Source organism: Phyllopteryx taeniolatus, chromosome 20 (genome assembly GCF_024500385.1).
Source record: "Phyllopteryx taeniolatus isolate TA_2022b chromosome 20, UOR_Ptae_1.2, whole genome shotgun sequence".
Classification (NCBI taxonomy): domain Eukaryota; kingdom Metazoa; phylum Chordata; class Actinopteri; order Syngnathiformes; family Syngnathidae; genus Phyllopteryx; species Phyllopteryx taeniolatus.
Window position 1 is genome coordinate 5,671,019 of NC_084521.1, and position 24,929 is coordinate 5,695,947.

At 42.6% G+C, this 24,929-nt stretch overlaps 3 protein-coding genes across 12 annotated transcripts in view; 2 read left to right on the top strand and 1 right to left on the bottom strand.

Annotated features, from left to right (window-relative positions):
* Positions 1-13: 13 nt before the first annotated feature.
* Positions 14-8,761, top strand: zdhhc23b (zinc finger DHHC-type palmitoyltransferase 23b). Of its 3 annotated transcripts, none has more exons than XR_009785973.1 (7): positions 14-656; positions 1,149-1,394; positions 1,965-2,104; positions 3,567-4,166; positions 4,896-5,063; positions 6,301-6,680; positions 7,510-8,761. XR_009785973.1 is itself a non-coding variant. In XM_061758783.1 (7 exons), exons 2-7 carry the CDS (start codon positions 1,209-1,211, stop codon positions 7,544-7,546), a joined length of 1,377 nt encoding a protein of 458 aa, XP_061614767.1. In that variant the 5' UTR covers positions 393-656; positions 1,149-1,208; the 3' UTR covers positions 7,547-8,761. The 3 variants fall into 3 exon arrangements, 2 of the variants coding, with proteins under 2 accessions (XP_061614767.1, XP_061614768.1); XM_061758783.1 differs by having other exon boundaries at positions 393-656; positions 6,301-6,546; XM_061758784.1 differs by lacking the exon at positions 1,149-1,394 and having other exon boundaries at positions 399-656; positions 6,301-6,546.
* Positions 8,745-23,305, bottom strand: ccdc191 (coiled-coil domain containing 191). Of its 2 annotated transcripts, XM_061758775.1 has the most exons (18): positions 22,287-23,300; positions 20,345-20,434; positions 19,629-19,667; positions 19,290-19,425; positions 19,076-19,204; positions 18,636-18,814; positions 17,717-17,895; positions 15,377-15,521; positions 15,120-15,310; positions 14,432-14,651; positions 13,172-13,509; positions 12,641-12,726; positions 12,458-12,540; positions 12,300-12,389; positions 11,920-12,063; positions 10,898-11,050; positions 10,206-10,360; positions 8,745-8,935 (listed from the first exon to the last, which is right to left on the bottom strand). In XM_061758775.1, the coding sequence occupies exons 2-18, from the start codon at positions 20,432-20,434 to the stop codon at positions 8,794-8,796; spliced, it is 2,499 nt and encodes an 832-aa protein (XP_061614759.1). In that variant the 5' UTR covers positions 22,287-23,300; the 3' UTR covers positions 8,745-8,793. The 2 variants fall into 2 exon arrangements, 1 of the variants encoding a protein (XP_061614759.1); XR_009785972.1 differs by lacking the exon at positions 8,745-8,935 and having other exon boundaries at positions 10,221-10,360; positions 12,300-12,378; positions 22,287-23,305.
* qtrt2 (queuine tRNA-ribosyltransferase accessory subunit 2) overlaps positions 20,821-24,929 on the top strand; it is a 39,290-nt gene continuing 35,181 nt past the window's right edge. For 5 of the 7 annotated variants that reach the window (XM_061758787.1, XM_061758788.1, XM_061758790.1 and 2 more), the window contains exons 1-4: positions 20,823-21,265; positions 21,344-21,399; positions 23,732-23,808; positions 24,473-24,682. In XM_061758787.1, coding sequence (XP_061614771.1) covers positions 21,048-21,265; positions 21,344-21,399; positions 23,732-23,808; positions 24,473-24,682 — 561 coding nt within the window. In that variant the 5' untranslated portion in view covers positions 20,823-21,047. Of the gene's footprint in view, positions 21,266-21,343; positions 21,400-23,731; positions 23,809-24,472; positions 24,683-24,929 lie in introns of all 7 variants that reach the window. The other 2 variants (XM_061758794.1, XM_061758793.1) reach the window with 2 other exon arrangements.

Sequence of the window (24,929 nt, forward strand, 5' to 3'; positions counted from 1 at the left end):
CAACCAGTTCAGGGTGTACCCCGCCTCCTGCCCGATGATTGCTGGGATAGGCTCCAGCACGCCCGCGACCCTAGTGAGGAGAAGCGGCTCAGAAAATGGATGGATGTTCTATTTTGGTCACTTCGGTGCACTTCTTTGCTTGATCAATCAATGATGATTCTTGTAATCAAAACAATCATTTTCATACAAAGCTGAATTAGGTTTTTTAATTTTTTTTTTTTTTTTTTAAGGGGAAGGTAAAATAAAACATCATTAATTACGATAGCTATTTTCCCAGAATTGTTTATTAGCCTATGAAAATAAAATTCATATTCAAATATGTTGTATAGTTATTTTTACCTGCATGGATGACGTAATAAGGTCAGTGGCGACGTAATATTTCACGCATGCGCTGTAGTCCCTGCGGGCAAGGCTTATTTCTGTGACGTCACTAGTGCGACACAGACGAGGCAAGCAAAACTAAACAGTCGTTGCATCCAACCAGAACCCTAAAAGATTTAGAACCCCAGGACTCAAAAACACTCATTAAACCACACTCATAATACAATTATTCAAACTTATTAAACCGCCTAGGGACTTCCGCCACGCACGCGACACCAGAAACGACCGCCGTTGCCTCGAGAGGAGTAACGGACATGTAACAGCTCAATGTTGGGGTATGTTTGCATTTCACATTTTTGGACGTCATTTGAACAACATAGAAAGTTAAAAATTGACTATTAATCATCGCGCTGAGTACCGTTAATATCAGAAGCGCTTAAAAGTACGAGGGGCACAACCAGGAAGTGAAAGTTCTGAATTGTTTTGATCTTTTCTGAGTCGCGTTTTGATTGGGTGGCTGAAGTACAGGAAGTTCCCGCTGTCTGCTGTTCTTTGTAGTGAAATTTCCTTAAATAACATGGCATGTGTCATATATTTGGTATAATTTAAAGTTGTTTCCCCAACAGAAACAAAGAATCAAGAAACATAAATGAGGGTTGCTATGAAACGCGATCATAGCAACATAGGACAGCACGTGACAACGACCATTTTACTTTGCCATAACACAAAACTGCAAGTCCATAACAGTAACCCATCTTAATAAATGTCGTTTATTGACTAGGTTTCTGCAATGCTGTGTATTCCTCTCCATTTCTATTTGTCTATAGTTCAAAATGGAGAAAAAAGCGACATTACTACCCATTTCTGCACCATGAAGACAAATAACAATGAGGCAGACAACGCCTGGTGAGAGAACTGAAGAAAAACAAGTTGAGAGTGCCAGAGAGAGAGAGCCAGAGGGCTTGAGAGACACTGGTTGTCAGGGAGAGCACACAGAGCAGGAAAGAGAGACAGTAGAAGATACTGAGAGTGACAAACAAGCGGAGTGTAAGACACATACAGAGAATATACAGGTATGTTTATCCACAAGGTTAACTCACATTACCCAGAAGCATGCAAGTCAACTCAAGCCGACATTAATGCCTGGTGTGTCAAGTCAAGTGAAGTTTATTTAGATAGACCTAATCAGAGAAGAGTCTCAAAGTTCTTGACCCGCCCCATCTGGGCAAGAAAAAGCTTAGAGAAAACCCATTTAGGGGGGAAAATGACGGAAGAATGGAGGGATGACCAGGCTGAAATGGACGCTGAGTGGGTAACGCTGTGGTCCTCCTCGGGTCTTGTCCCGATCGGTCGATGCAGAGTCCCAGAGTTCTCACAGCAACACCCTCACCTCCCTTCATCGCCACCTAGCGCCGTCTCCGAGCAGGGGAGCAGAGAAGGGAAGTGACAGTAAAACAGGCCAAAATAGAGATGGGGTGGTGGAGTGTAGAAATAAGTCTTAAGTCAAGGTTTAAACATTTAATGTATGAGGAGTGTGCTTCTTAACCTGCTTAGTGATTAAAGTGCCTTGAGATAACGCCTGTTAAGTGGCACAAGATAAATAAAATTTACTTTAATAAAACTCTCCTTCTGTGTTTGTGCAGCTGTCAGCCATGAAGAGAAGGCGGGACGAGGACGAACAGGAGCATTTGTGCTGCTGCGAGTATGTCAACAGACACGGCAAGCGCAGCCACGTGGCGGCCTGCTGCTGCGACTGTGAGGACCTGGATGACGCCTGTGACAGGTACACCGGACGACGCCGTGCATCCATCACAGGGCTGAAAGACAAAACTAAAGGTGTTCGATGATGTTACCAGCAGCCAATCAGAGCCCAAGAGAATGAAAATCCGGCGAGACTGCCTAAATGTTACCTTGACTTACCGTCGCTTGGCCAATTTTTTGTATTTTTATTTTTTTGTCTTGAGCTGCGAGCAAATATTTGAGTTACGTTAAAGAGAATTGCACATTGTGTTTTTAAACAAACCACATAACTGCCTTAAGAAATGGTCACTAGCTTAATCCTAATGGTAATCGTTAATGTAGTAATTCTAAACCTTGTATTTGACACAAAAGTGCTAGCAAAACGTGCATACAATGATACTGTCATCCATTTATTCTTGAGTAATATTATTGCAGCTTAGTTGTAACGGTTCTGTGCTTTATCATCAACTTTACATGTAGTATGTGTATTATACCGCCCCCTGGTGGCCAAGGCCCTCACAAAAAGGAGCAACACAATACCCATGAATTATCGTGATGCACAAACTGTTTAATCCTTTACTTTCTGTTTAATTATGTTATTACTGTGTTTTTGTATAGCGCTATTTCTCGTATTCTCTATTTTGTTGGCCCCTTTTCTGCTAGAGGGACAGTTTAGTTTTAATTCACTTCATAGATAAAAAGTCCATCATTTGAAGGTCAGAGCCACTCGTGACTGTATCATCATTCTATGTGATAATCATAACATATTAGCTGTTAGGGTACAATTATGACATCAAGACCTTTAATATCTGGAGGGTTAATCGTTATTCATGTTCATCAGAAAAGCAATTATTTAACACTTAGAACTCAGGGACAAAAGGGGGCGATCTTTATTACACTTTAATAGCTCCCTAGAAAGATTGCGCTTGTTGCACATGACAGTTCGGCAGGTGGCATGCGACTACGACGCAGCTATTTTAGTTCATGAAATGCGGGCAAATCTGACGTCCAACAATTCGTAGATTATTTAATGGGGTCCAAAATTAATGTTCTACTGGCATCTGTTACAGTCTAACCTTTTACCTACCAATCACATGCTAACTTAAAGGAGACATAAGCTATGTGGTTGTTTTAAATACACGTGTCATTATCTTTGTTTATGTTTAGTTTCACGGTAAACTTTTAACCGGGAGTGGCAATAAACATATTGAATCCTCTTTTTTAAAGAATTGTTCACTACCTTCCAAACTGCTGCTTGTTGTGAAGAGAGTTGAGTTGAGTTCACTAACACCATACAACGCTCGCATCTCAAATATTTTGCTGGCAAGGCAAAGCAAAAAAAAAAATTGTCAGAGCAATGGCCGGTATCTCGAAAAACACTAAAGTCGGGCCACTCTTATCTCAAGGCACCACTGTATGTCCCCTTTAATGTTACTTAAAACATGTACAGTTAATAAAATGTTCCATGTCAATGAGTCGATAAAAAACACGCTGTTGTTTTTCAGGTTTTTTAAGCGGGAGCCTCAGAATCCAGAGTCTCTGTCTCACGTGGCTGCCGACATCAGCGACCGATTCCGCATCCCCTGGCTCCGGGGCGGCGCCCGCAGAGTAGACCTGTCCGTCATTCCTCCTCTGGTCCTCCTCCCGACACTGCTGCACCTCGCTGCGTTCCACTTCCTGGTCGGTGTGGCAGTTCTAATCACTCTGCCGGGCTTGGTGCTGTGGTACTACTACTTCACCCACCGCAAAAAAGCCCGGACGCTTTTTTTCCTCAGCCTGGCACTCTTTTCCTTGGCGTACATGTACTATTTATTCGTCTCGAAAGTGGTACCACGTGGGGGCATCGGTGCCGTTCAGGTCGCCGTGGTAACCACGGGGGTCCTGCTGACCCTCCTCGGCCTCGCGCACACCAAGAGAGGCCCGGGCGTCGTGAAGCCAAACCAAGAGATTGATCCTGTTCTCCAAGAGCAGGTGGAATGGGCACAAGAGGCAGAGCTCAACCGGAAGAACTGGTGTTCCGTGTGCCAGGTGGTACGGCCCCCCAGGGCGGGACATTGTCGGATATGCGGGGTCTGCGTGCTGCGTCTTGACCACCACTGTGTCTGGTTGGTTCCAGTGAACATCCTACTTTCCTCACCTGAATGTCTTCTCCACTTTAGCGCTGCTTAATTCAATTCGGTGACTCCATTCATTGATCCCACTCTTTGTTGCTAGATTTAGGAGCTTTATTTATTTATTTATTTATTTATTTATTTATTTTTAAAAGAGCTTTTCAAAAATGTTTTCCAACTTTGTGACCTATGACCTATACAACTAAATTGGGAAAAAACAAATCAAGAAGGGAATTAAATAAACAACTGTGATGATGTGGTTGCAAAAGTATGCACACCCTCTTATAACTGATGATTTTATGTTCATAATCAACCAGTTGTATTCAAACTCAAGCTAAATGCCTACTAGACCATCTGAACTTTAATTGGGGTTAGTCACAGGCATGTTAAATGCTGGCAGGTGTGTGCTGACTCCCATTTAGTGTGCGTTTGAATGTGATTGGTTCATTTTGAACACAGTCACACCCCTAGTTACAAGAGGCTGTGGGCACTTGTGCAACCACATTATCACGATTGTTTATATTTACTTCCCCTCTCCAAAAACTTTTTTTTCCAGTTGCTTTGTGCATGTATAAGTCACATTAATGGTGCAACATTTAAAAAAAAAAAATGTATTTAGCATACTAATCCCTTTAGTGTGTCTCTTGTCTCCCCTTATGTGTTTGTGTGTACCCCTCCCAATGAACTCCTTCTTACCCACGCCACAAATGGCGGCCGGCTCAGGATTGACAGCTGCGTGGGCCGAGCTAACCACCGCAGCTTCCTGTTGACGCTCGTCCTCTTCTTGTCCACGTCCTTGTACGGGATCAGCCTGGTGCTGCGGAGCGTGTGTCCTGAGCAAAACGTCCTCACCGCCCTGTTCTACTGCCCAGGAGTCTATGAGGAGTACAGGTACAAAAAAAAAATTATTCCCATAGAAAATGATGTAAACTCAATTTGTTGCCATTGAAAAACCACAATTAACTGTAAGGCAATGTTTAAAGCAACATTTTAAACTGATTATATTGTACTAAGTAGTCAGACCGTTTCCTCAAATGACCAGTTCTACTGTTATCTTCACTCTTTTGCACTTTGCCATAGCTGGTAACGTGCAGTGGCATCACAAAAATGATTAACACATTCACTGTCATTGATTGCTTTAGAAGTCAAATATCTGTGTTAACTGGGAAGGCTGGCAGTGAATGAGTTAAAAATTCCCAGTCCCAGCAGTCCTAAAACAGTGGAAGCAGAGTGAACTAGTGGTTATCACGTCTGCCCCATATAGTGCTGGGCCAATGGTACTGGCTTTTGTTACCATGACGACCGGGGTTGGGATCCGAGCAATCATAAAGACATACATCTGTCCATTTTCTAAAATCATTTTTCTTCTCTTGGTGGCAGCACTCAATAGAATAGACTAAACCAGCTATCAAATAGTTTGAGAACAGAGTATTCTCCCGATTATTATTATTGATGAATCGAGTAATCTGATAAAAATGGACTTTGAATTCCTAAACAACAATACCAACACATAATACCAAAGCAAAGTGCACGTAGTACAAATGGTATGTGCCTCTGCAGTAACAATAGTCCATGTAGAAAAATGATCCCTGCAAAGCTTCGATGCAGAGATTTTGTGACAACTGTTTTTTGTAATAGAGTTATTCGGTTAATTGTTTCAGTCGTGACAACAAAACGGTGCGCATGTGGCACATGAGCAAATCGCCATACACATCTAACCGAGGCGCAACCAATCAAATACAGTATTAGAAGAAGAATCACCTTTATTGTAATGAACATGCATGTGTGCACACGAAATTTGTTCTCTGCACTTTACCCATCACAGTGAACACACACACACTTGTTAGTGGAACACACTGGAGCAGGGGGCAGCTGAAGCGCCCGGTGAGCAGTTCGGGGTATCAGTGTCTTGCTCAAGGACACTACGTGAGTATGTTGGTGGATGGTCCGGTCGGGGTCTTAAACCTAGGTCCCCCACGGTGGCAGGCGATGATCTTAACCATTGGTCCACGGCTGCCCAGAACTGTAGCGCCTGGCATGCCACCCACTCGTCACCATGCTGCCCCCAATCAACTACACAATAATGCCATTTTAATGTTGCTCACTGGCGCCTCCTTGTGTGTTTCAGTGCCGCCCTGTGCTTCACTTGCGCCTGGTACTGCACGGCGGTGACCTGCGGCCTCCTCCACCTGTTGCTGACACAGCTGCTCAACATCAGCTACAACGTGACGGAGCGCGAGGCGCGCGCCGCTGTCAGGGAGCGCTCCGGCCGCCGGGCCCTGTGCGGGCTCGTCGTGGAAACCGGCGTCTACTCGCGAGGCCTGCGCGCCAACTGGGTCGAGTTTTTGACCGTGGTGGACCAACAGACGCATGTGTAAGAGCAGCGTCGCTATTCTGCTTTTGTCCACTGGAGGACAGCATGGTGCCTTACAAGCACTGTTAGGCTTGGTTGCATTCCTTCAGTGCTGTGATGGTGACTTCTGTAGAAAGCCGGTTGAGCCTTTGCAGGTATTTGATTTCCTTGACATCAATTATCCATGGACTAGTACGCTCTTTGTTTTCACTAATAAGAGAATTCAGCCCACTAGTAGAACGACTGTCTCACTATTAACATTTTTTCCACTACTGGTGCCACTTTCGGCCTACTGGTATGCGATTAAACCTTGCTAGTAAACCACTGTGCTGCACTAGTAACACTACTAGGCCCAACTAGCAGGCATGTGTCATGCACTAGGAGCATCATGCACTCGCCTAGTAGTTCCCACTACCCACTAAGTAGTTTTGCTTTTGTTTTACTAGTATGCCAAAGATGCCCCACTAGTGTACATTAGTGGAAACAGTTTTTATTAATAACACATAGTCGTTCTAGTACCCTGACTTGTCTTGCTAGTGAGGACAAAGAGTGTACTAGTACATGGACCTTAAGCTGGATATCAAGGATACTGAATAAATGCTCAAATGCTTTCCATAGTCGGACAATTGTGGCATACTAGTAGGACAACTACATGTTACTTGTGAGGAAAAACTTCACATTATAAATGTATACTAGTTAACATCTAGTGCTTCACTAGTAGTACAAGTAGCGCACGTCAACTAGTTGACAGGCAGTTTTGCCTCGTTAGATAACGTTGTTGTCCTAGTAAATGAAGCTTAAACTGAATATCAAGTAATAAATGCCTTCCTTCACACCCACAAGCTCTGATGTCATATTTTCTGTGTATCCATTCACTGTTAACTTTCACTTTCCACTGAGTCTTCATCTATCAGCCATCTCCTTGACTTTTTCTTTCATCACTGAACGTTGTCTTTTGTGCCCCCCCCCCCCCCCCCCCCCCAGTGCCATCCAGGGAGCGCAGGCGACAAGTGATGCGTGAAAGTCATTCATTTCAACATCCATCCCGCATTAGAGGCTTCATCTCGCCGAGATGAGGCCTGATTGGCATACCTACCTCTGACAAGAACGCCACATGTAGTCAGGCGCAGTATTTTTCTGCAGAGGACAGGTACGAATATACAAATACTTTAGATGTTCTGGGTCTCCTTCTTTCCAAAAACATGTTGGGTTCAATGATGACTCTATATCAGGGGTGGGGAAATTAGAGCTGGCTGGCCACATACGACTATCATTTAGCTCTTTAAATAGTTCATTCATTTAATGGAAATAATACAATCTAAAATGGTAAAATAAAAAATGTATAGACATTTATTGTTTTAAATAGTTGGCTCCTTAATTATTTTTAAAATAAATTCAACATTTAAAAAGAATCATTTTAACTATTTTACAAATTTCAGATGCACCTCTGACCTGTGGCCCTTGTTTGGCCAACCCTGCTCTAAATTTTCCGTTATGTTGTCTGTGCCCAGCAGGATCATGCAAAAAGTACTGAGTACTCATAACATACTGGTATTCAGGGGTGCTTTCTGGCTTGTGCATTATATGCGGCTGCTCAGGGTAGGATTGCTGGTGGTGGGGGGGGGGCGGGCATCACCGCATACCAAAATAAATTGTAAAAAGTGCTACGTGAAATGGTTTTCTGTTGTTTTAATGTCCTCTGGAGAAGAGATTGCAGGGAGACGCACTGTTTCTCAGTACATTTGAACCTCAGGGCTGAATCATGAAGCATGTCATGTTCAGGTGAACAAATCTTTTTATTAAACTGAGTCTAGCGATAGAGCATCTTTGAGAAAACTGCTATCACTACCACAGTGAGGAAAGGAACAGGGTGGTCAATAAACGGAACACCAACCTAAGTCACGGTACAAACAAAATGACAGCACTACTCGTAACAAGCTGGTAACACACACAACTAATACTACAAACATGGGGAAACTGCAAACAACTTTAGGCTATTGCTACACAACTCTTGCCTTATTTTGTAATTGAGATCGATGTCTTATTATTTTAGAAAATAAGGACAATGTTGGAAAGAGTGTCAGTTTTGACAAAAAAAACAACAACAACTGAAGACCTTTTTGTTTCGCAATGGTTGATGTAACATTGGACTTGGACTCATTGACATTGTATGGCTTTAACTGTGTGTACGTTATTTATTTCTCAATAAATGATTGACGACTTGCTGTGTTACTGAGACGTTTGTGAGTTCCTCCGCCGCTGGGCTTTTCACAGAGGACGTAACCAGAAAGTGGGCAACACCTCAGTCACTTTCCTGCAAAGCCTCTCCCGCCGCTCCTCGCGCTCCCTTTCCTTGCGCTGCAGACGCGGAAGGAGCCTCCAGGCCTGGAAGCATCGTCGTTGCGCCGCTCTGAAGTCAACACAAAAAAAACAAAAAACGAGGGCCTTATGAAACTGAATGGTTCTGGTCCCTTGATGACACCTTAATGAGATTTCACATTACGGAGTGGGGAGTTCACGGGGCAAGGACAGCAGATGGGAATTGAGTGGCTGGCTTTTAGTGCTGTTTAGTGGTCACACCTGGGAATCATTTTTACCAGCACAATTTGATTTGACCCCAAGTTACAGTGGGGCAAATAATTTGACCCCCTGCTGAGTTTGTACGTTTGCACACTTGCAAAGAAATCAAGTCTCCATTTTTGTATGGTTATAGATGCATGTTTACAATTCATGTATGTTTTTTTCCCTGATATGCAGATTAGATTTAACTTTATTAGCAGTTTAATATGGCATGTGGGAATGCCAAGTTATGGGGTATTAAAACACATTCACTGCCATTGACGGCTTTAGAAGTCAAATATCCATGTTAACTGGCAAGGCTGGCCACATTGATGTAAAGTTTAAAAAATTAATTTTAACAGCAATACAACAATTTGTGTAAAAAAATATAGAGGTAAATAGAAATGGCATTTTGATTTACTGTTAAATGCAGGGAAAACAGCTTGCCAGATGTAAATCCAATAATAAAAGCATCACTACTACTACATAATTTGTGGATCATTATCTTCGCATATGATAGCATTTCCATTTTTAGAGTTAATAGTAATAACTGGTTTTAATTACAGTAAGTACACTGAAGGTGATATACAGAAGGCGCATTTTAGGTTCACCCTGCAATTTCAACTGAACGCCCAACATTCCTAACCTTTTGTGAGGTGTAAACTACTAGGGCAACAAAGTAGTGTCCTAGTGAGTCTTCAGACTTAAATCCTATAGAAAACCTGTGGAGGGAGCTCAAGTTTTGAGTTTCCTCCTAACTAGTGTTATTCTGATATTCTTCCCGTTTACCATAATTGCCATTAATTATCAACTATAACAAAGTTAATTTCTTTTAATTGAGCAAACTTTCAAATTCAGGGGATAAAAAAAAAAGAAAATTCCCCCAATGTATGGCCCACACTTTATGACTCCTAGTTTGTCTTATGCAAATGCATTTAATCAAAATACATTGTTATGGTGGCTTACCAACCTAACTGACCGCATAGAATCTGGAATCTCTGTAGCGAATAAATGGGGTTTTAATCCAAACTGTCATTTATCATCATCTAGAGGTGACAATTATTGCTTTTCTGACTAACTACAAACTACACAGAGTTCCAGGTGAAAGCGTAGTTCCAGACCTGTTGTCGTGCCCCTCGGCCATCTCCTGATGTTCCAGCGCTAGCCTCTTCTCCTGGCTCACGTGGTCCAGCAGAGCCCATAGGAACCTCCTGAGCGTGTGGGCGCGACAGAAGCTATCTGCTTGTTCCTCCTGAAGTAACCGCAGGTCTTCCAGCTTCCATGGAGGTAGGAAAAATTAGATCATTTATAATCTAATGAGATCCATTAGGCTTTCTCCAGTACTCTGGCTTCCTCCCACATTCCAAAAACATACACATTAGGTTCTCCATAGGTGTGAATGTAAGTCTAATGAGGACAAGTGGGATAGAAAATGGATGGATGAATTTGTGTAGACAACCCTGAAACTACGATCATGGTAACAATGTTAAGTCCAGTGAACCCTCCCACATAGACGCGGTTTGAGATTAGTTGATTTATTTTTAGCGAGAACTTAACCTGTCCATTATTTGCTGAAAGACTGACCTATTCACTGTTTCAGTTCTCCTACATTATTTAGATTCATTCAAGACTCGGGAAAATTCCTCAGTAAAGTGATAAACATGTATTAACCAGGAAGTCCAAGCGGAACTTATTTTCTCACATAGGGAACATCATATGGAGTGCAGGCAGTGTGGAGATTAGTCACTGCCAGACGATGGACACTGCAATAGTGATTAAGTCTCTGTGTGTGTGTGTGTGTGTGTATACACACTCTTTTCCAGCAGTTTAAGCTCCTCCTGAGTAGGAGTCGCTGATGCAGTCGGTCAGCACGGGTTTCCTTCTCAGACAGAGCTTCTCTGGCGGACTGGCGCCATCGCAGAGCGCATCGCCTCAGGAGGGAGTCCGAGTGATGACTCTCGGCTAGCTGGCGGGCGATAAAGGGAGTTAGACAGAAACAATGGAGGGGTATGAAAAAATGTCAAGTGCTACCACTATCTTATGAGATTACGTGCGGAAATGCACGTATAGACTACTGAGCAAAAATATAAATGCAACACTTGTCTGCTTGCAATTTTCATGAGCTGAATTCGAAAGAGCTTAGACCTTATGTGTACACAAAAGGCCCATTTCTCTCAAGTTTTGTTCACAAATCTCAGTCTGTGCTAGTGAGCAATTCTCTTTTGCTGACGTAATCCATTCACTTCATCGGTGTATCATATTAAGATGCTGATTAGAGAGCATGATTATTGCTTAGATGCCTTAGGCTGCCCATAATAAAAGGCCACTTTAAAATATGCAGTTTTACTGTACTGGGAGAAGCCACTAGAACATTTATTTTTGTTCAGTATATTTTTGGTGTCACCCACATGACACATAATTCAATTTCATAAAAATAGGATTTTCCAACAAGACACTTCAAGTTTAAAATCGGATTAACATTTATTATCGCACGCAGACAGACGACTAAACTGGCTTTATAGTTGTGAGACAAGATTATCTCCAATAGATGTCCAAAGCCCCCCAAACTTGCAGTCTTTTCCAGAACAACAAAGACGCATCACTTGTTTGATTTCCAGCTAGCACACATGCACACACAAGCACGCATGTAAACAGATGCTGCATTTGAATTCATGTCCAACTCGGCGAGGATTTTATTATTCAAATGGTTGTTGTGTATAATTGGAGCTTGGAGGTCAAAAATCCTCTAACGTGCTGTATAAAATAAGACCCTCAAAGTTTAAGTATATAGAGGATAGTGTACTGCCAATCAAAAAGAAAAAAAACATAATTTACCTCTGCGTTGGCCTGCTTGAGCTCTATTAGGCGTTTCCATGGCGCCAGGCCTCGATGACGTAGCACTTTTCTGTCGTAGTGGTGACGGGCCCGATCCAGGAGTTGCTGCTGTTGTTTCATTTGCCTCAGTTTCTCCTCTTTCTTCTACACAACAAAGCAGCAGGGATCAATCATTCATTAGTAAGGTCTTTCGTTAAGTTCGTCAGTGACTTTACCAGTTATTTTTTCAGTTAGTTGAGCGTGCCTTTTTGTGCTGCGTTGACACGACGTACCCTATACTCTATACTTCATTGCGTGTCGTTTGTAACCTCAAAATGGCGATGCCACTGTAAACCCAGGACCCCCTTGTATTCCATCCGGCCTTCCACAGAGCATCTCACCATCCTGGCCAGCATTCTCTCCTCCCACTTCAGGGCTTTCTCCACCTCCTCCTCCCTCAGCTTCTGCTCTTCGGCAGCCCTGATCTCGGCCTGAATGAAACAGGCCCCGTGATAAAAACATTCTAACAGTCTATATTCGACTCTTGCCTCACTCTCACCTGTTTTTCCTCTTCCTTCACCCTCTTGAGTTCCTCATTTTGCTTCTTCCGCTCAGCACGGACGCGGGCTCGCTCCTCCATGGCTGGAAACAGGTATTTATATGATAAAGCAGATGTTTGCATCCATCTCTTTGAGACATAAATGTCTGTAGAATGTCACTGTGTGCAATGTGAAGGACTGACCTGAGATGATTGGGCATGTCTGCGGAGTTGGGTTTTGCCGGTGGGATGCGCCAGGGCCGTCGGATTCAACCGGTTCCGTTGGCGCTCTGCAACAGTGGCAAGCTTGTTGGAGACGTGGCGGGATTACCTTGCCTCTTTGTCTTGATGTTTTAAATTATGCCTGCACCCACTTCAATATTCTGACAAGAGTTTGTGGATCTCCCTTACGAAAGCATGGCCACAGACCCCATTTACGACATACTGTATTTTAGGTTTTTCAACCTTTGTATGACAGCTAGAAATCTTGTGAAAGGTCCACACAGCCAGGAATTAGAATTTAAACTGGGGGAACTTAACCCCCCATGACTTAACTGTTGGGTGTACTGAAATGCCAATTTCCAATTTAAGGAACCTCAGGCCTTGGCATCAATCATGCCATTTTGTTACTGGTCATAAGTCTTCGTTGAGGCGAAGTGGCACCCTGGACCCATTTTTTAAAAACTGGTTGCCCTGAGGATTGACGACCTGCCGTAAAAAAAATAAAAATCCCACCTTGGCTGTGACGTCTGTATGGAGGCTGCATTCTTCAGCGCCTCCTGCTCCCAGGCGGACATGACCTTCTCCCGCTTGAGCTTTGCGATCTCCTCCTGTTGCTCCTTGAGCTGTCTCTTCTGCTGCATGATGATCTTCTTCTGCACGGCGTGGCGGTTTTCGAAGCGGCTTCCGTGCAAGTTCTTTGTCTTTGGGCCGGTTAAGTCGCCGTCGTATTCGGCCTTGTCTGCGTCATCGTCTCTGAGCTGGGCCTCCGCAGTGGTTAACGCTTTCTCGCGGGTGCTGGATTGAGCCCGAGTAGCCCCAGGGGTTTTACGATGGCGCGTATTGATGGGCTTCTGGGGATCATCCAGCACGTCACAACAAAAAGACTTACAAAAATAAAACTCCATTTTCTTTTGGTTCACTTTTTGAAACAGTTTGAGGTCCCCTAAGGTTGTGGAGTGATTTGCTCAATCTGCACAAACATGGTCCAGATACAATTGATTTTTTTAAATCAACAATTTAATTTGGTCCTTTTTGATGAAATTAACTCGGAGTGTTTATTTTTTTCTTGTTCAATTTTAGGTCGACTTTTCGGACAGACTAAAGTTCATTTCAGAATGTTCTATTTGCATTCACATTGCGTGTTCCGCTACCTGGACTCACTTCTCTTTCTACTTGAGATCTGATAAAAGTGTCAGTCAATGTAACGATAATACATGTTGAATCTGGAGTGTTTTATTGTTAACAGTGTATTGACAAATCTTATTTGGACTAATGGTGTGAAACATTACTTTTAGACAATGAAAACCTGCTTCATCATATAGTAAATCCAGCCTCCCACAAGGTCTGGACTAAAACAATCTCCATGTAGAGTGTCACTCCTCCATTACTTCGTCGGCCCTCTGTACCCAAACCCCCTCTAGCTCAGAATCCACACAGATAACCAGCGCAAACCTGATTATGAGCGCAACCTCCACACTGACCTCTACATCGTGAAACTTCATCTCCCGCTCTCCGCTTCCTTATGTCCCCCGAGCTCTGTTCCACTATCCTTTCACCTCTTATTTCATATACCGGAGCCATATTTCCATCTGCTCCGTGCGCCGTCCTGCCCTTAATATACACAGCTCACCTCTTAAGCTGCTTTCAGAGTTGGGGAAAATTGTACAGTTGACGCATTTGGGTCATCTGGTGCAAGGTTAGAAGGTGCGTGCTACTACAATAGCTGATAATATGGACAAAATACCCATTACAGTCATTTTGAGTGGCCCGTACCTTCCCAGTGCTCTCAGGCGGGTCACTGGTCAGCATCTCCGGGGGTTTGAAATGGCCTGACGCGGCTGCGCTGATCAAGGCGGCCATCTTGCGGCGGGTCTCCTGCTGCTGGGCCAGAAGCTCGTGTTGGTCGCGCTCCTGCCGGCACCACAGCTGCCACTCGTGCAGGCATCGCCGTAGCAACCGCCTCCGGTCGTTTTCCTCGGCCAGCTGCCGTTGTCTGGAGGAAGGCGATATATTATTATAGTATGATGGATACGCAATATGGACAAGAGTATTGGCACAATTAAAGGAACTATGGGGTTAAAAATGTTTACAATTCCTCATATTAAAGGTTTAAAGTTTAAATATATCACAAACTACAATCACAAAACAGTTTTATTATCATATCAAATCATCTTACAACATTACCCTTGAAAATAAATGGCGTACAGATTATTTGATTTAGAAAAAATGCATCCTAGTTGCACATGTAGCATGTGTGGTGGAGACTGTAACTTCCGCTAACAACTCAGGCTAAACTTAGCTCCTCCCCGATGAAGCATGTCTCTCAGTCGAGATGTATCACTTCAATGTACTTCTTTGACACCAATTACTACTTTCCTATTTAGACAGGGCTCCGGCAGCATTTTGTGGAATCTTAAGAGTTTCGGAAAGAGCAGAAAAAAAATTTGAATTTTTTTTATGCCTGTTTTCAGTGCGGAGCTCCTCCTCTGTCCTCGACACCTCCCGCTGATTTCGTCCCACCCACATGACGGCACGCCATGCTCGCCAGGCCCGGAGCTGCCTCCTCCAGTCGCATAGCGCCTTGGCCTTACCCGTACGCAGCCTCCTCTCCATCACCACCGAGTACCAATGTGAGAAACGCCTCTGGAGACACTGCCACACCAACAGTAAATATGCAGCAAGCTCCACGCCCACTCAAAGGCATCACCATTAACTAACCTTCAGGTTATGCAGGTGAACAAAGATTTCAACTTTCTTTTCTTCATGCCGTTGCATGTTCTCTTCTGGCGGCTGCTGCTGCATTGTAGGTGATGAAGGAGCTGGCTGGAGGCTTTTGGCCGCTCGTTGACGTTCCAGTCTTTCCCTGTGAGAGCAGCATAGTGTAGGCAAGTGCAAAGGCAGATTGGTGATTTTACATCTTGCCCTGCAGTCAAGCACTATTTAAAATGAGAAGTGATACAATGCTAACATCTAGCAAAAGATAGAAACCTGAGTAACAGCAAATGTCAAGACAGATCGATACTGATTTTACATCTAGCCTTGTATTCAAGCACTATATTGATGAGAATTGACAAAATACTAGCATGCTAACAGCTGCTATGCTAGCATATAGCAAGATGGCAACCCGAGTAACAAAAGTTCCAAAACAGATTGATAAGGAGTTTAAATCTTACTGTATTCTGATAGTATTTCGGGACTATATAAATTTAGGCTTGATTAAATGCTAACATGCTGGCACTTCGTATGCTAACGTATAGCGTAACCACAGAAAGCGTTAATACCACTTGATGAAGATCTTGCCCTGAATTCAGGTACTCTTTCTAAAAAGAACTGGTGAAATGCTAACACGCAGCGAGATAGTACATTAATTAGCAAAAGTGCTGATGCAGATTGACGATTTTAAATCTTTCCCTGCAGTCGAGTACTATTTAAAATGAGAACTTATCAAAGCAGTTGGTATGCTAACATATAGCAAGACAGCAATCTACGCGGGCAATTTGTCAAGGCCAATTTTACATCTTTCCCCGTAGTCTGTACTGGTACTATTGCCAATAAAATTTGATTAATAGATAACATTTTCTGTACACCTTATGAAGGATTTATGATGGCAGCATTTATTAAAATTTTCTAGATTAAATATCCCACTTACTTGCGTGTATCATTTTTGTTCCCTTGGTATTTGGGTCCTTACAGGCATAAATAATTTCCCAATACCTTGTCATTCAGATTTATTCCGACATGGATAGCTCCTTGACATGAGAATATTTTTGTGTTTCCTCCACCGCTACTTGATACTACCGGTATGCATCATCCGCTTTGAATCATTTCCTGCAGGTTTCTTTCAGTGCAGTGCTTTTCTACACAAAGAGTATTCTTAAGAGCCTTGGCTTGGCAGTCTCACGCACACGGGCTCATAATGAGTTACGCGGGCGTATATACGGTTCTAACGTTTAGGGGTCAGAAACTGGATTATCTGTCACTGTCTCCTTAACTTCATATAAATTTAATGTATACATTCATCCATTTTTTATAGCGCTTTTTAAAGTTATTTCATTTTACTTGGCTTGATAATTTTATTTTCACTTTACTACTTAATTTTGATGACATGGTTGCCGACTGGTTAGAGCGTCTGCCTCACAGTTCTGAGGACCGGGGTTCAATCCCCGGCCCCGCCTGTGTGGAGTTTGCATGTTTATCGCCATGACTGCGTGGGTTTTTTCCGGGCACTCCGGTTTCCTCCCACATCCCCCAAACTTGCATGGTAGGTTAATTGACAACTCTAAAATTGCCCATAGGTGTGAATCTGAGTGCGAATGGTTGGTTGTTTGTATGTGTCCTGCGATTGGCTGGCAACCAGTTCAGGGTGTACCCCGCCTCCTGCCCGATGATAGCTGGGATAGGCTCCGGCACGCCTGCGACCCTAGTGAGGAGAAGTAGCTCAGAAAATGGATGGATACTTAATTTTCTTTTGTTTACTTTATTTGATTTGATTGGATTTGGTTTGAGTTTGTTTTTTGTTTTACTTTGTCTAACTAGATTTTTTACTTAAATTTTTACTTGAATATTTTCTTTTGACAATCGTTTTACCTGACTTGATTGTTTTATATTTTTCTTTGACTTGACCTGATTGTTTTATTTTTACTTTACTATTTTAGTTTGTTTTACTTTATTGAACATGACTTGATTATTTTATTTTGAGTTTACTATTTTATTTTAACTTATTTTAATTTAGTATTTGATTTTGACTTGACTATTTTATTTTACTTGATTATTTTATTTGATTTTGACTTTACCATTTTATCTAATTTGGTGTTGTTTTGTTTGACTTTGTTTGACTTGATTATTTTATTTCATTTCTTTTCATTTTCATCCACTTTCTATACCACATCCTTATTAGTGTCGCGCGTGGAGAAGAAGGATACACCCTGGACTAGTCACCAGTCAATAGCAGGGCATACATAGACAAACAACCATTCACAGTCGTATTCACACCTATGGATGATTAAAATTTTTTGTAATTTCAATTTTCATTTTATTTTACTGCCGTGACTGCGTTACCTGTGTCTGAGCCACTGTTCCAGGCCTTTCCTCTCCTCCCTCTGCCTCCGCATCTTGACAATCTCCTGCTGCACCCTCTCCTGCTGCCTCCTTCTGGACTCCTGCCTCTTCCTCTCCTCTTGCTCCCGGTCTCGCCTCTTCTTGGCCTCCTCCGCGCAGAGGGCCCTGTTCTCGCGCACCTTTTTCACACACAAAGTGAATGTTTTTCTCTAAAAATGCTAAGCCATGCACCCCCATCAACACATCGACAAAGCCGGCGCAGCCTTATCCCCATCACTATTTTTTTTAACAAAATATCACTTAGTAAAAACAATGTAAATATGTAATTAATATACCAGAACGACATTGCAATAGGGCTGCAATCATCGAATATTTTTAGGATAAATTATTCTACCGATTATCCCTTTGATTAATCAATCGGGTAGAATTTATTTTGCATTATGAAACACAATAGCGTGCGTGTGAGGTGTAGGTATTATTTTTGTCTATTTGGGGTCACCATCCTCAAGTTCTACTGTAGTATCTGCAACTTTGAGTGTGCATGTCTTAAAAAGGCAGAGCCTGGCCTGGTGAGTGACATGGGTGGCAGTGCATGAGCAGCAAATTACATGGACTGGTGCGAGCAACTGCATAAACATTTTATTCCTGCTAAGCGCCGAGGCAGAGATTTTGCTGTGACCTTTTTTTTGTAATCTAATCAGGTTATTCGATTACTCGTTGCACCCTTAAATTGTACTTTTATTCTCGTGCACTCCTCTCCTCCTGCATTACAGTTTGAGAATCCCTGGTGTAAATCAAGTGTGGGGAACGTTTTTATAATAATCTCCAGTCAGTAACAATTTGTGTAAATCAGCCTTTCCTAAACTTTTTTAGCCATGCACCCTCTTCCAACACCACGACAGATTTGGTCGACACATACCTGCTGGTGGCGCACCTCCATTGTGATGACAGGGTCTGTGAAGGTCCTGTTGCTTTCTCTGCCGTCCGATGTCAGCTTCTCCATCATCCCTCCATCCAACACTTCCTGCTCCTTCAGGTCTTGCAGGAAGTTGTTGACGGCATGGTTCTCCTCTTCCTGGGCCAGGTGGTCGTACATATCTGAAATCGGGTTAAATCGTGTCAAGCTCACCGCCAATAGTGTGCTTTGCCGTTTGTGTTTTCTTTATTTTTTGTATAATACAGACAGATACACAAACGAAGAAAACTTTCACAACTACTGTATGTGACTCAGTTAGCTGCAGTCATTTTTCGAAGAAGATAAAGATAGAGGACATACTTTTACCTTATTTTACTTTCATCTTTCACTAATCTCAGTTAAGAAGGTTACTGCTTGAGATGGAATTCTAAAAAATGTTTCACCATTGAAGTTGTTGTAGTTGAAGCCAGGGGGTGGCGGCGTGGCTGGGCTACCCTTATCATGCGTCAGGCCATGTGTCACCAGCTCAGGCTTCCACGTCTTGTCCATCCAGTCTCCCAACAGGGCCTTAGCTGCGATACCCGAACACATCATTAGCACAGCCTTTGTCACTTCTATGGCAACTTTTTTTTTTTTTTTTTTTTTTTTTAACCCTACCTTCGGCGTAGGCGTCATCGTGATCCCTTAGCTGCTCCCAGCTCCGCAGGGCCACGGCCAGGCTCTTGCTTCCCGTCTGGGCTCTCCTGGGGAAGAATACCTCGGACAGGGCGAACTCCGAGGCCTTCTCCACTCGCTGACAAATGTGGAAAGTGAGAGAATAAAGTTGTGAAAGTGGCCATCTATAAGACATGTTGATGTAGATAGACCAAATGCTTATGGAGGTGTAATAGCCCAAACGCCATCCCCCCCAGGTGGACTGCTTGTTCCAGCACTAAACAGATGCTGAGACAGAGCACAATGCACACATAATCAAGATGCACAAGAAGTGCTGCCCACCTTCCTCCAGTGATCGATGTCCTCTTTGTTCGTATGCTTCTGGAATGGAAGCAAAAACAAATCTAGTGTCTAGTGTTGAGAGTTTGCAAGCAAGAGCAAATAGTTTCTTGATAGGCTTTTCAGGCTGCATTAACCAACTTTGACCAATAAACTACGTATTCCAAATCTATAAATTCACATTTTCTGCAAGTACTTCTTTGATTTTGGTAAAAAGGCTATTTCCTTTTTTTTTTTTTTTTTTTCCTCCCCCATTCCTGTTGGTTTGCTATGACTCTCAGTTGAAGCCAAGTATTTGCCAACTTTTCCATCAACCATTTCACATTTCATTAAACTGGTTAGTTGTGTTCACAAACTTGGGTTTGGGGCCCAAAATGGGATTCGACTCCATTTATATCGGGTCACCAATTGTCAGAGATTGCAAAGATGGAAGCTTTGAGTTTAATTTAGGACGAGCTGAAAAAGAATGCCTTCTTAACCGGTTATGACAAAGCTCACAGACATTTTGGACCAATGTTGGCAGATTAATTCCTGAGAAATCTTCGCCCGTCACCTCAAATCAACAGATTAGCTGGGAAACCATAAATGTCACATTAATTCAATTTAATAATCCTTTGGGGTTTCCTTTATAGATCAGATTATGTGTTGAGGAGAATTTATTATTTTAAAAGAATGGTTTTAGTATGATATACAGTATGTTCAGTATGGCGGACACATACCTTGGATGCTGTTGGTTTTGTTGTTGCATTCTTGCCAATGCTCTTCCTACACCTCAACAAGTGAAGCTCGGTGCCGGGTAATGCGTCCATCTGTTATGAAGATACAATAAAACATATATTTCAGTATTGTCTCTGAATTGCCATCGGTAGTGTCCAGAAAAGTTGAGCTCTATGATCCCAAAAGACACAACAAATAGTACAAAATGTTCACAAGGGATTCTGGGTAATGTAGTCCTTTGGCACGTTTTGTCACGACAGCATTTCATGTTTGGACTCTGTTTTCCACGATGCACTTGGGCGTTTAAGCGTCCCCCTGGTAACCGTGGCAACTCCAATACGACTCACGAAATGTAAAAGAAATATATTAAAACAAAATAAACTTAAAACTAATACCAATAATCACAGCGTCATAATCGTGAGGGTTCAGAAAATGGTAATAATGTTTGTTATTTCAACCGAGTTGCTGTCGCTTGTAATGACGTCACAACGACGCGCCTTGTAGTTTCTTGACAGAACGGTGCGGTAAAATTGGGCAATAATTCAACAAATAAAGACAGAGGTAGTGGCTTACCAGCAAGTAACTAGATATTTTCCCTTGCTTCAATATATTTAGCTGTCTTAACAACATTCCGTGACGAAAGGAGGACGCAGAAGACCGCAGTTTCTAATTCACGTGCTTCACGAAACTTTGTTTATTAGCTGTATGGCTGCAAGCAGGATGAAGCTCGAGTTGTCTCGGGTTCTCCAGGGGGGAAGCCGCCTGGGTGTCCTGAAGGGGCTTGGCAGGACGGGGCAGCACTCCCTGGAGGTACCGGGCTGTCTGCTGTACACACACTGCGGCACAGTCCCTCACCTGACCCAGGATACGCTGCACACCCTGGACAAGCTGCCCTCTGTTACCCAGGTCTCACTGGACGATATGTAAGCAACGCACGTTTACATTGTATCTACGCACGTATTGTACTGTGAATGATATCATCTATCTTCATTTTCCTCTAGAGCAGAGCACCAGGAAGTGTTGGAGGCGTTCAAGGAAGGATTTAAGAAGTTTTCAGGTACTTTAAATGGGAAGTGCTTTGGGAAAATCACGTTTTAATGGCTTGTATACAAATATATGTGACCATTCATGAATTCACCTGTTTTTCGCCCGTGAAACCTATGCCCAGCTATTTGCTGAAAAAAACACATATTTGCATTATTTTTTTTTTTTGGCTCTTTCTGAAACGCTGCACATCAAGCGATGAGGCTGAACACGACAGATATCGCACAGTGTGCAGGTTTCTGCAACGATGTGGCCAATTGTCAGCAACTATTTTTGCCGTGATTCAACATTTTAATTGGAGAAGATTTGTGTTGCAACTTTGCGGTTGTAATGGCCAATCAAAAATGACATGTCGTGTTATCACATGAGCTTTCATAGAAAAATTATGTTTCTGAGTACGAAGCAAGATCCAGCCGGGCACTACCTAGCTGTACCAATACAGTATATACAGTATATACAGTATATGTTTGTTTGACAGTAATACTATTTATATTTTCATGTGTGCCTAACACGTGGCTAAAATGCAAAGTGTGGAGAGTCTCTGTCACTGAAATGAACGAGTGCAGCAAATGAATGAGGTGATCGTTGCCAAAAGTCTCTCAAATATCCACGCTTTCACCTATTTCCCCTCTTTGTATTATTATAATATGGCTGCAGCGGCCAGGCCAATCCGCTTCTTCCTTGAAAATTGTGCCGTGTTGTTTGTGGTTCAAACACCCCCGAAGCACCTGTTGGACTGGTGCCGAGTCAACAACCTGAGCCTCAGTGTTGACAAGACAAAGGAAATCTCAACCCTGTCAGACACCGCCCTTTATTAATGACACTGAGTGACACTGGAAGTTGTCAGTAGCACCAAGTTCCTGGGGGTGTAAAATCACGGCTAAACTCGGTCTACATCACCTCGCTGCAGCACTTGCCGCTTGCGCTTCCTGTGCTAGATGGAGTGTCTCCGTCCTCCTTTCTATACGGATCACCTTCTACAGAGGCACCATTGAGTCTCCTGACAGCTGCATCTCCGTCTGGTTTGGAACCTGCAAGGCCTCGGAATGGAAGTTTTAAGCAGAGAGTGAAAACAGGGGAGAAAATCTAGACCCCCGCCTCCCTCCAGCTAGGACATTGCGCTGCCTGACCAGAGCCCAAGACATCTCCTCTGACCCTACCCACCCCCGCCATGGACTCTTTTCCATACTGACCTCTGGCTGCAGGTTGTGGAGCACGACGACCTGACTCAGAGACAGTTTCCTCCCCCTGAGCATAAGACTGTTGAACACTCGCGTACAACAATAATCTCTCATCTATCGACAGTAACAACCACCTCCACCCTCTCGTGGGACACCCACTGGGCTGTTAACTATAATATGCTGCTAAAATGCTACCACTAACAGTCCAATACGATCACTGTCACGTTAGTCTTTTACTTTTACTGTTTAACTATATTATTTTAAAAATAAAAGTTTAAAGTTATATTTTTAGTCATCTCACATAGGTGCCTGTTTAAAGTTCACCAAACTCCAGTTTCAAAAGTATAAGGGACAGATTCAACCGTCTTGTGTCAACTGTGATTTCTTATTTGACGGTGTGTGCATCAATCATGTCAGAATAACGACATCTGAAAACTCGCACGGCTGCTGTAAAGTGATAACATAACATCATCACGAGTGAAAAAAACACGTTTATGCCGCAGAGTTTAAGATGAGGGGAAACTACATTTTTGATGGATAACCTGGTTATTCTGTAGAACAAAGAGGTCAAATTCAAGAAAATGACATACTAATGTATTGAAGTCCCAATTCTTTTAAAGGCAAACTTCCAACCTTGAATTTGTCTCCTCACCGCTTTCCTGCCTGGAGCTCCACTCGCAAAAGAGCAAATAAACCATTAGATTGGCTAACAAGCGTCACGTGGGTGGAGTTAAAATGCATACGATTTTGTCGTCAAACCACGCTTGCCCGCCTGCAAAAGCAACTCTGAATCAACCATCTGTTTGGCTGACTACTGTCATGTGGGTGGAGTTACAATGCATGTGATTTGTCCTTGAATTTAGAGACTGAATAGCCGGCCTATTGAGGACCTCTGCTGCATTGCAAACCTCATTAGCTTGTGTACTGTGTATTATTTATAGGAATGCCCTGCAAGAGTGACCTCATTCAACATTGCCTCATGGAAGTACACGCGCCTGCGAGCTTTTGCTGCTTCAGGCGACTGAAGTGGAATTGTTACAGTGTAGCATATTATAGGGACAACAAGGGATTGTTACTACATTTCTGTGACCAATTCTGCATTAATTTGCCCCACTGTTTGTATTTATGTAGCAATTTATTTCCCTGACCTTTTGTCCACCACAGGCCTTCGTGACACAGTGTTGTTTTGCTCGCTGCATGACCCCGCTATCCTCAGCCCCACCGGTTACACAACCAACAAGGTTAGACGCCCCCCCCCCTCCCCACAATTCATTGCTGTGAGTTGTTGTCTGGTTCGTATCTCATATCTAAAGAGATATCACACAAACTATTTAAATGAGTGTTTATTAAATTATATTCAAATTTATAATAAGACAAAAAAAACCCTCATCTAATTAAAAATAAGCATGATGAAAAGTTTATTCAGATCGGCTACAGGCTTTACATTTGACAGTCTGTAATTTTTCTTTTGAGTCGTTTAAAAAAAATATTTTAATTACTATTGTAGATTTTTTAAATGTATTTTTTTCATTATTCTATGACTTGTATTCAAAGTATTTTACAATATTGTATATTCGTTATTTATAAATTGTGATAAAAATGTATTCTTCTTGTATTTTAGTACTTTTTAACTAAAAAGTATTTTGATTTTGTATTTAGCAGTGTTCTTATATTATTTATCAAAATTCTGTTGTGACACTTATTCTTTTATTTAACTATATATTTTTAATCAAAATATGTAGCATTTATTTTTCTTTTAATTGTATGTACAGTGGTGTCTTGACTTATGAGTTTAATATGTTCCATGATGTCGTTGTGTGTGTGTGTATTATATAAGTATGATATTTATAGTGGAGAAAAAAAATCAATTCTCATTTCATGTCCTTTTTTTTGGTTGGTGTGTAGACAGTGTCCGTGTGGGGAAGCGGCGGGCGCATAGAGCTGACAGCGGCCAAGTTCATGGCCTTGCAGAAGCTCGTGCGGCCCGACTGCTACGTGAGCATGGCCGACGGCGAGACCTGGCAGGACAACACCTCCCGCAAGAGGGTCCGCAAGTCCGTGGAGCGGACCCTCGCCCACTTGGACGAGTGTCTGCTGGTGCACCATGCGTCGCAGGTGCGGCAAAGTTGAAATTTTAAAGCCAATTCTCCCGTAGGAAAGTGATGTAAAGTGAAGTTCCACCGTAAAACCTATGTTAACTGGCCAGGCAATGCTCTGAGAAACTTTTGTTCCAAACGGTCATACGGAGTGTCAAAAGAAGGTAACTCATTTGTAATAAAACTAAAATAAAGTAAAAGGTAGAGTACCTTTTACCCCCTAAAAGTGATATAATATGTGATAAGGGATAACGTTGTATTTGCCT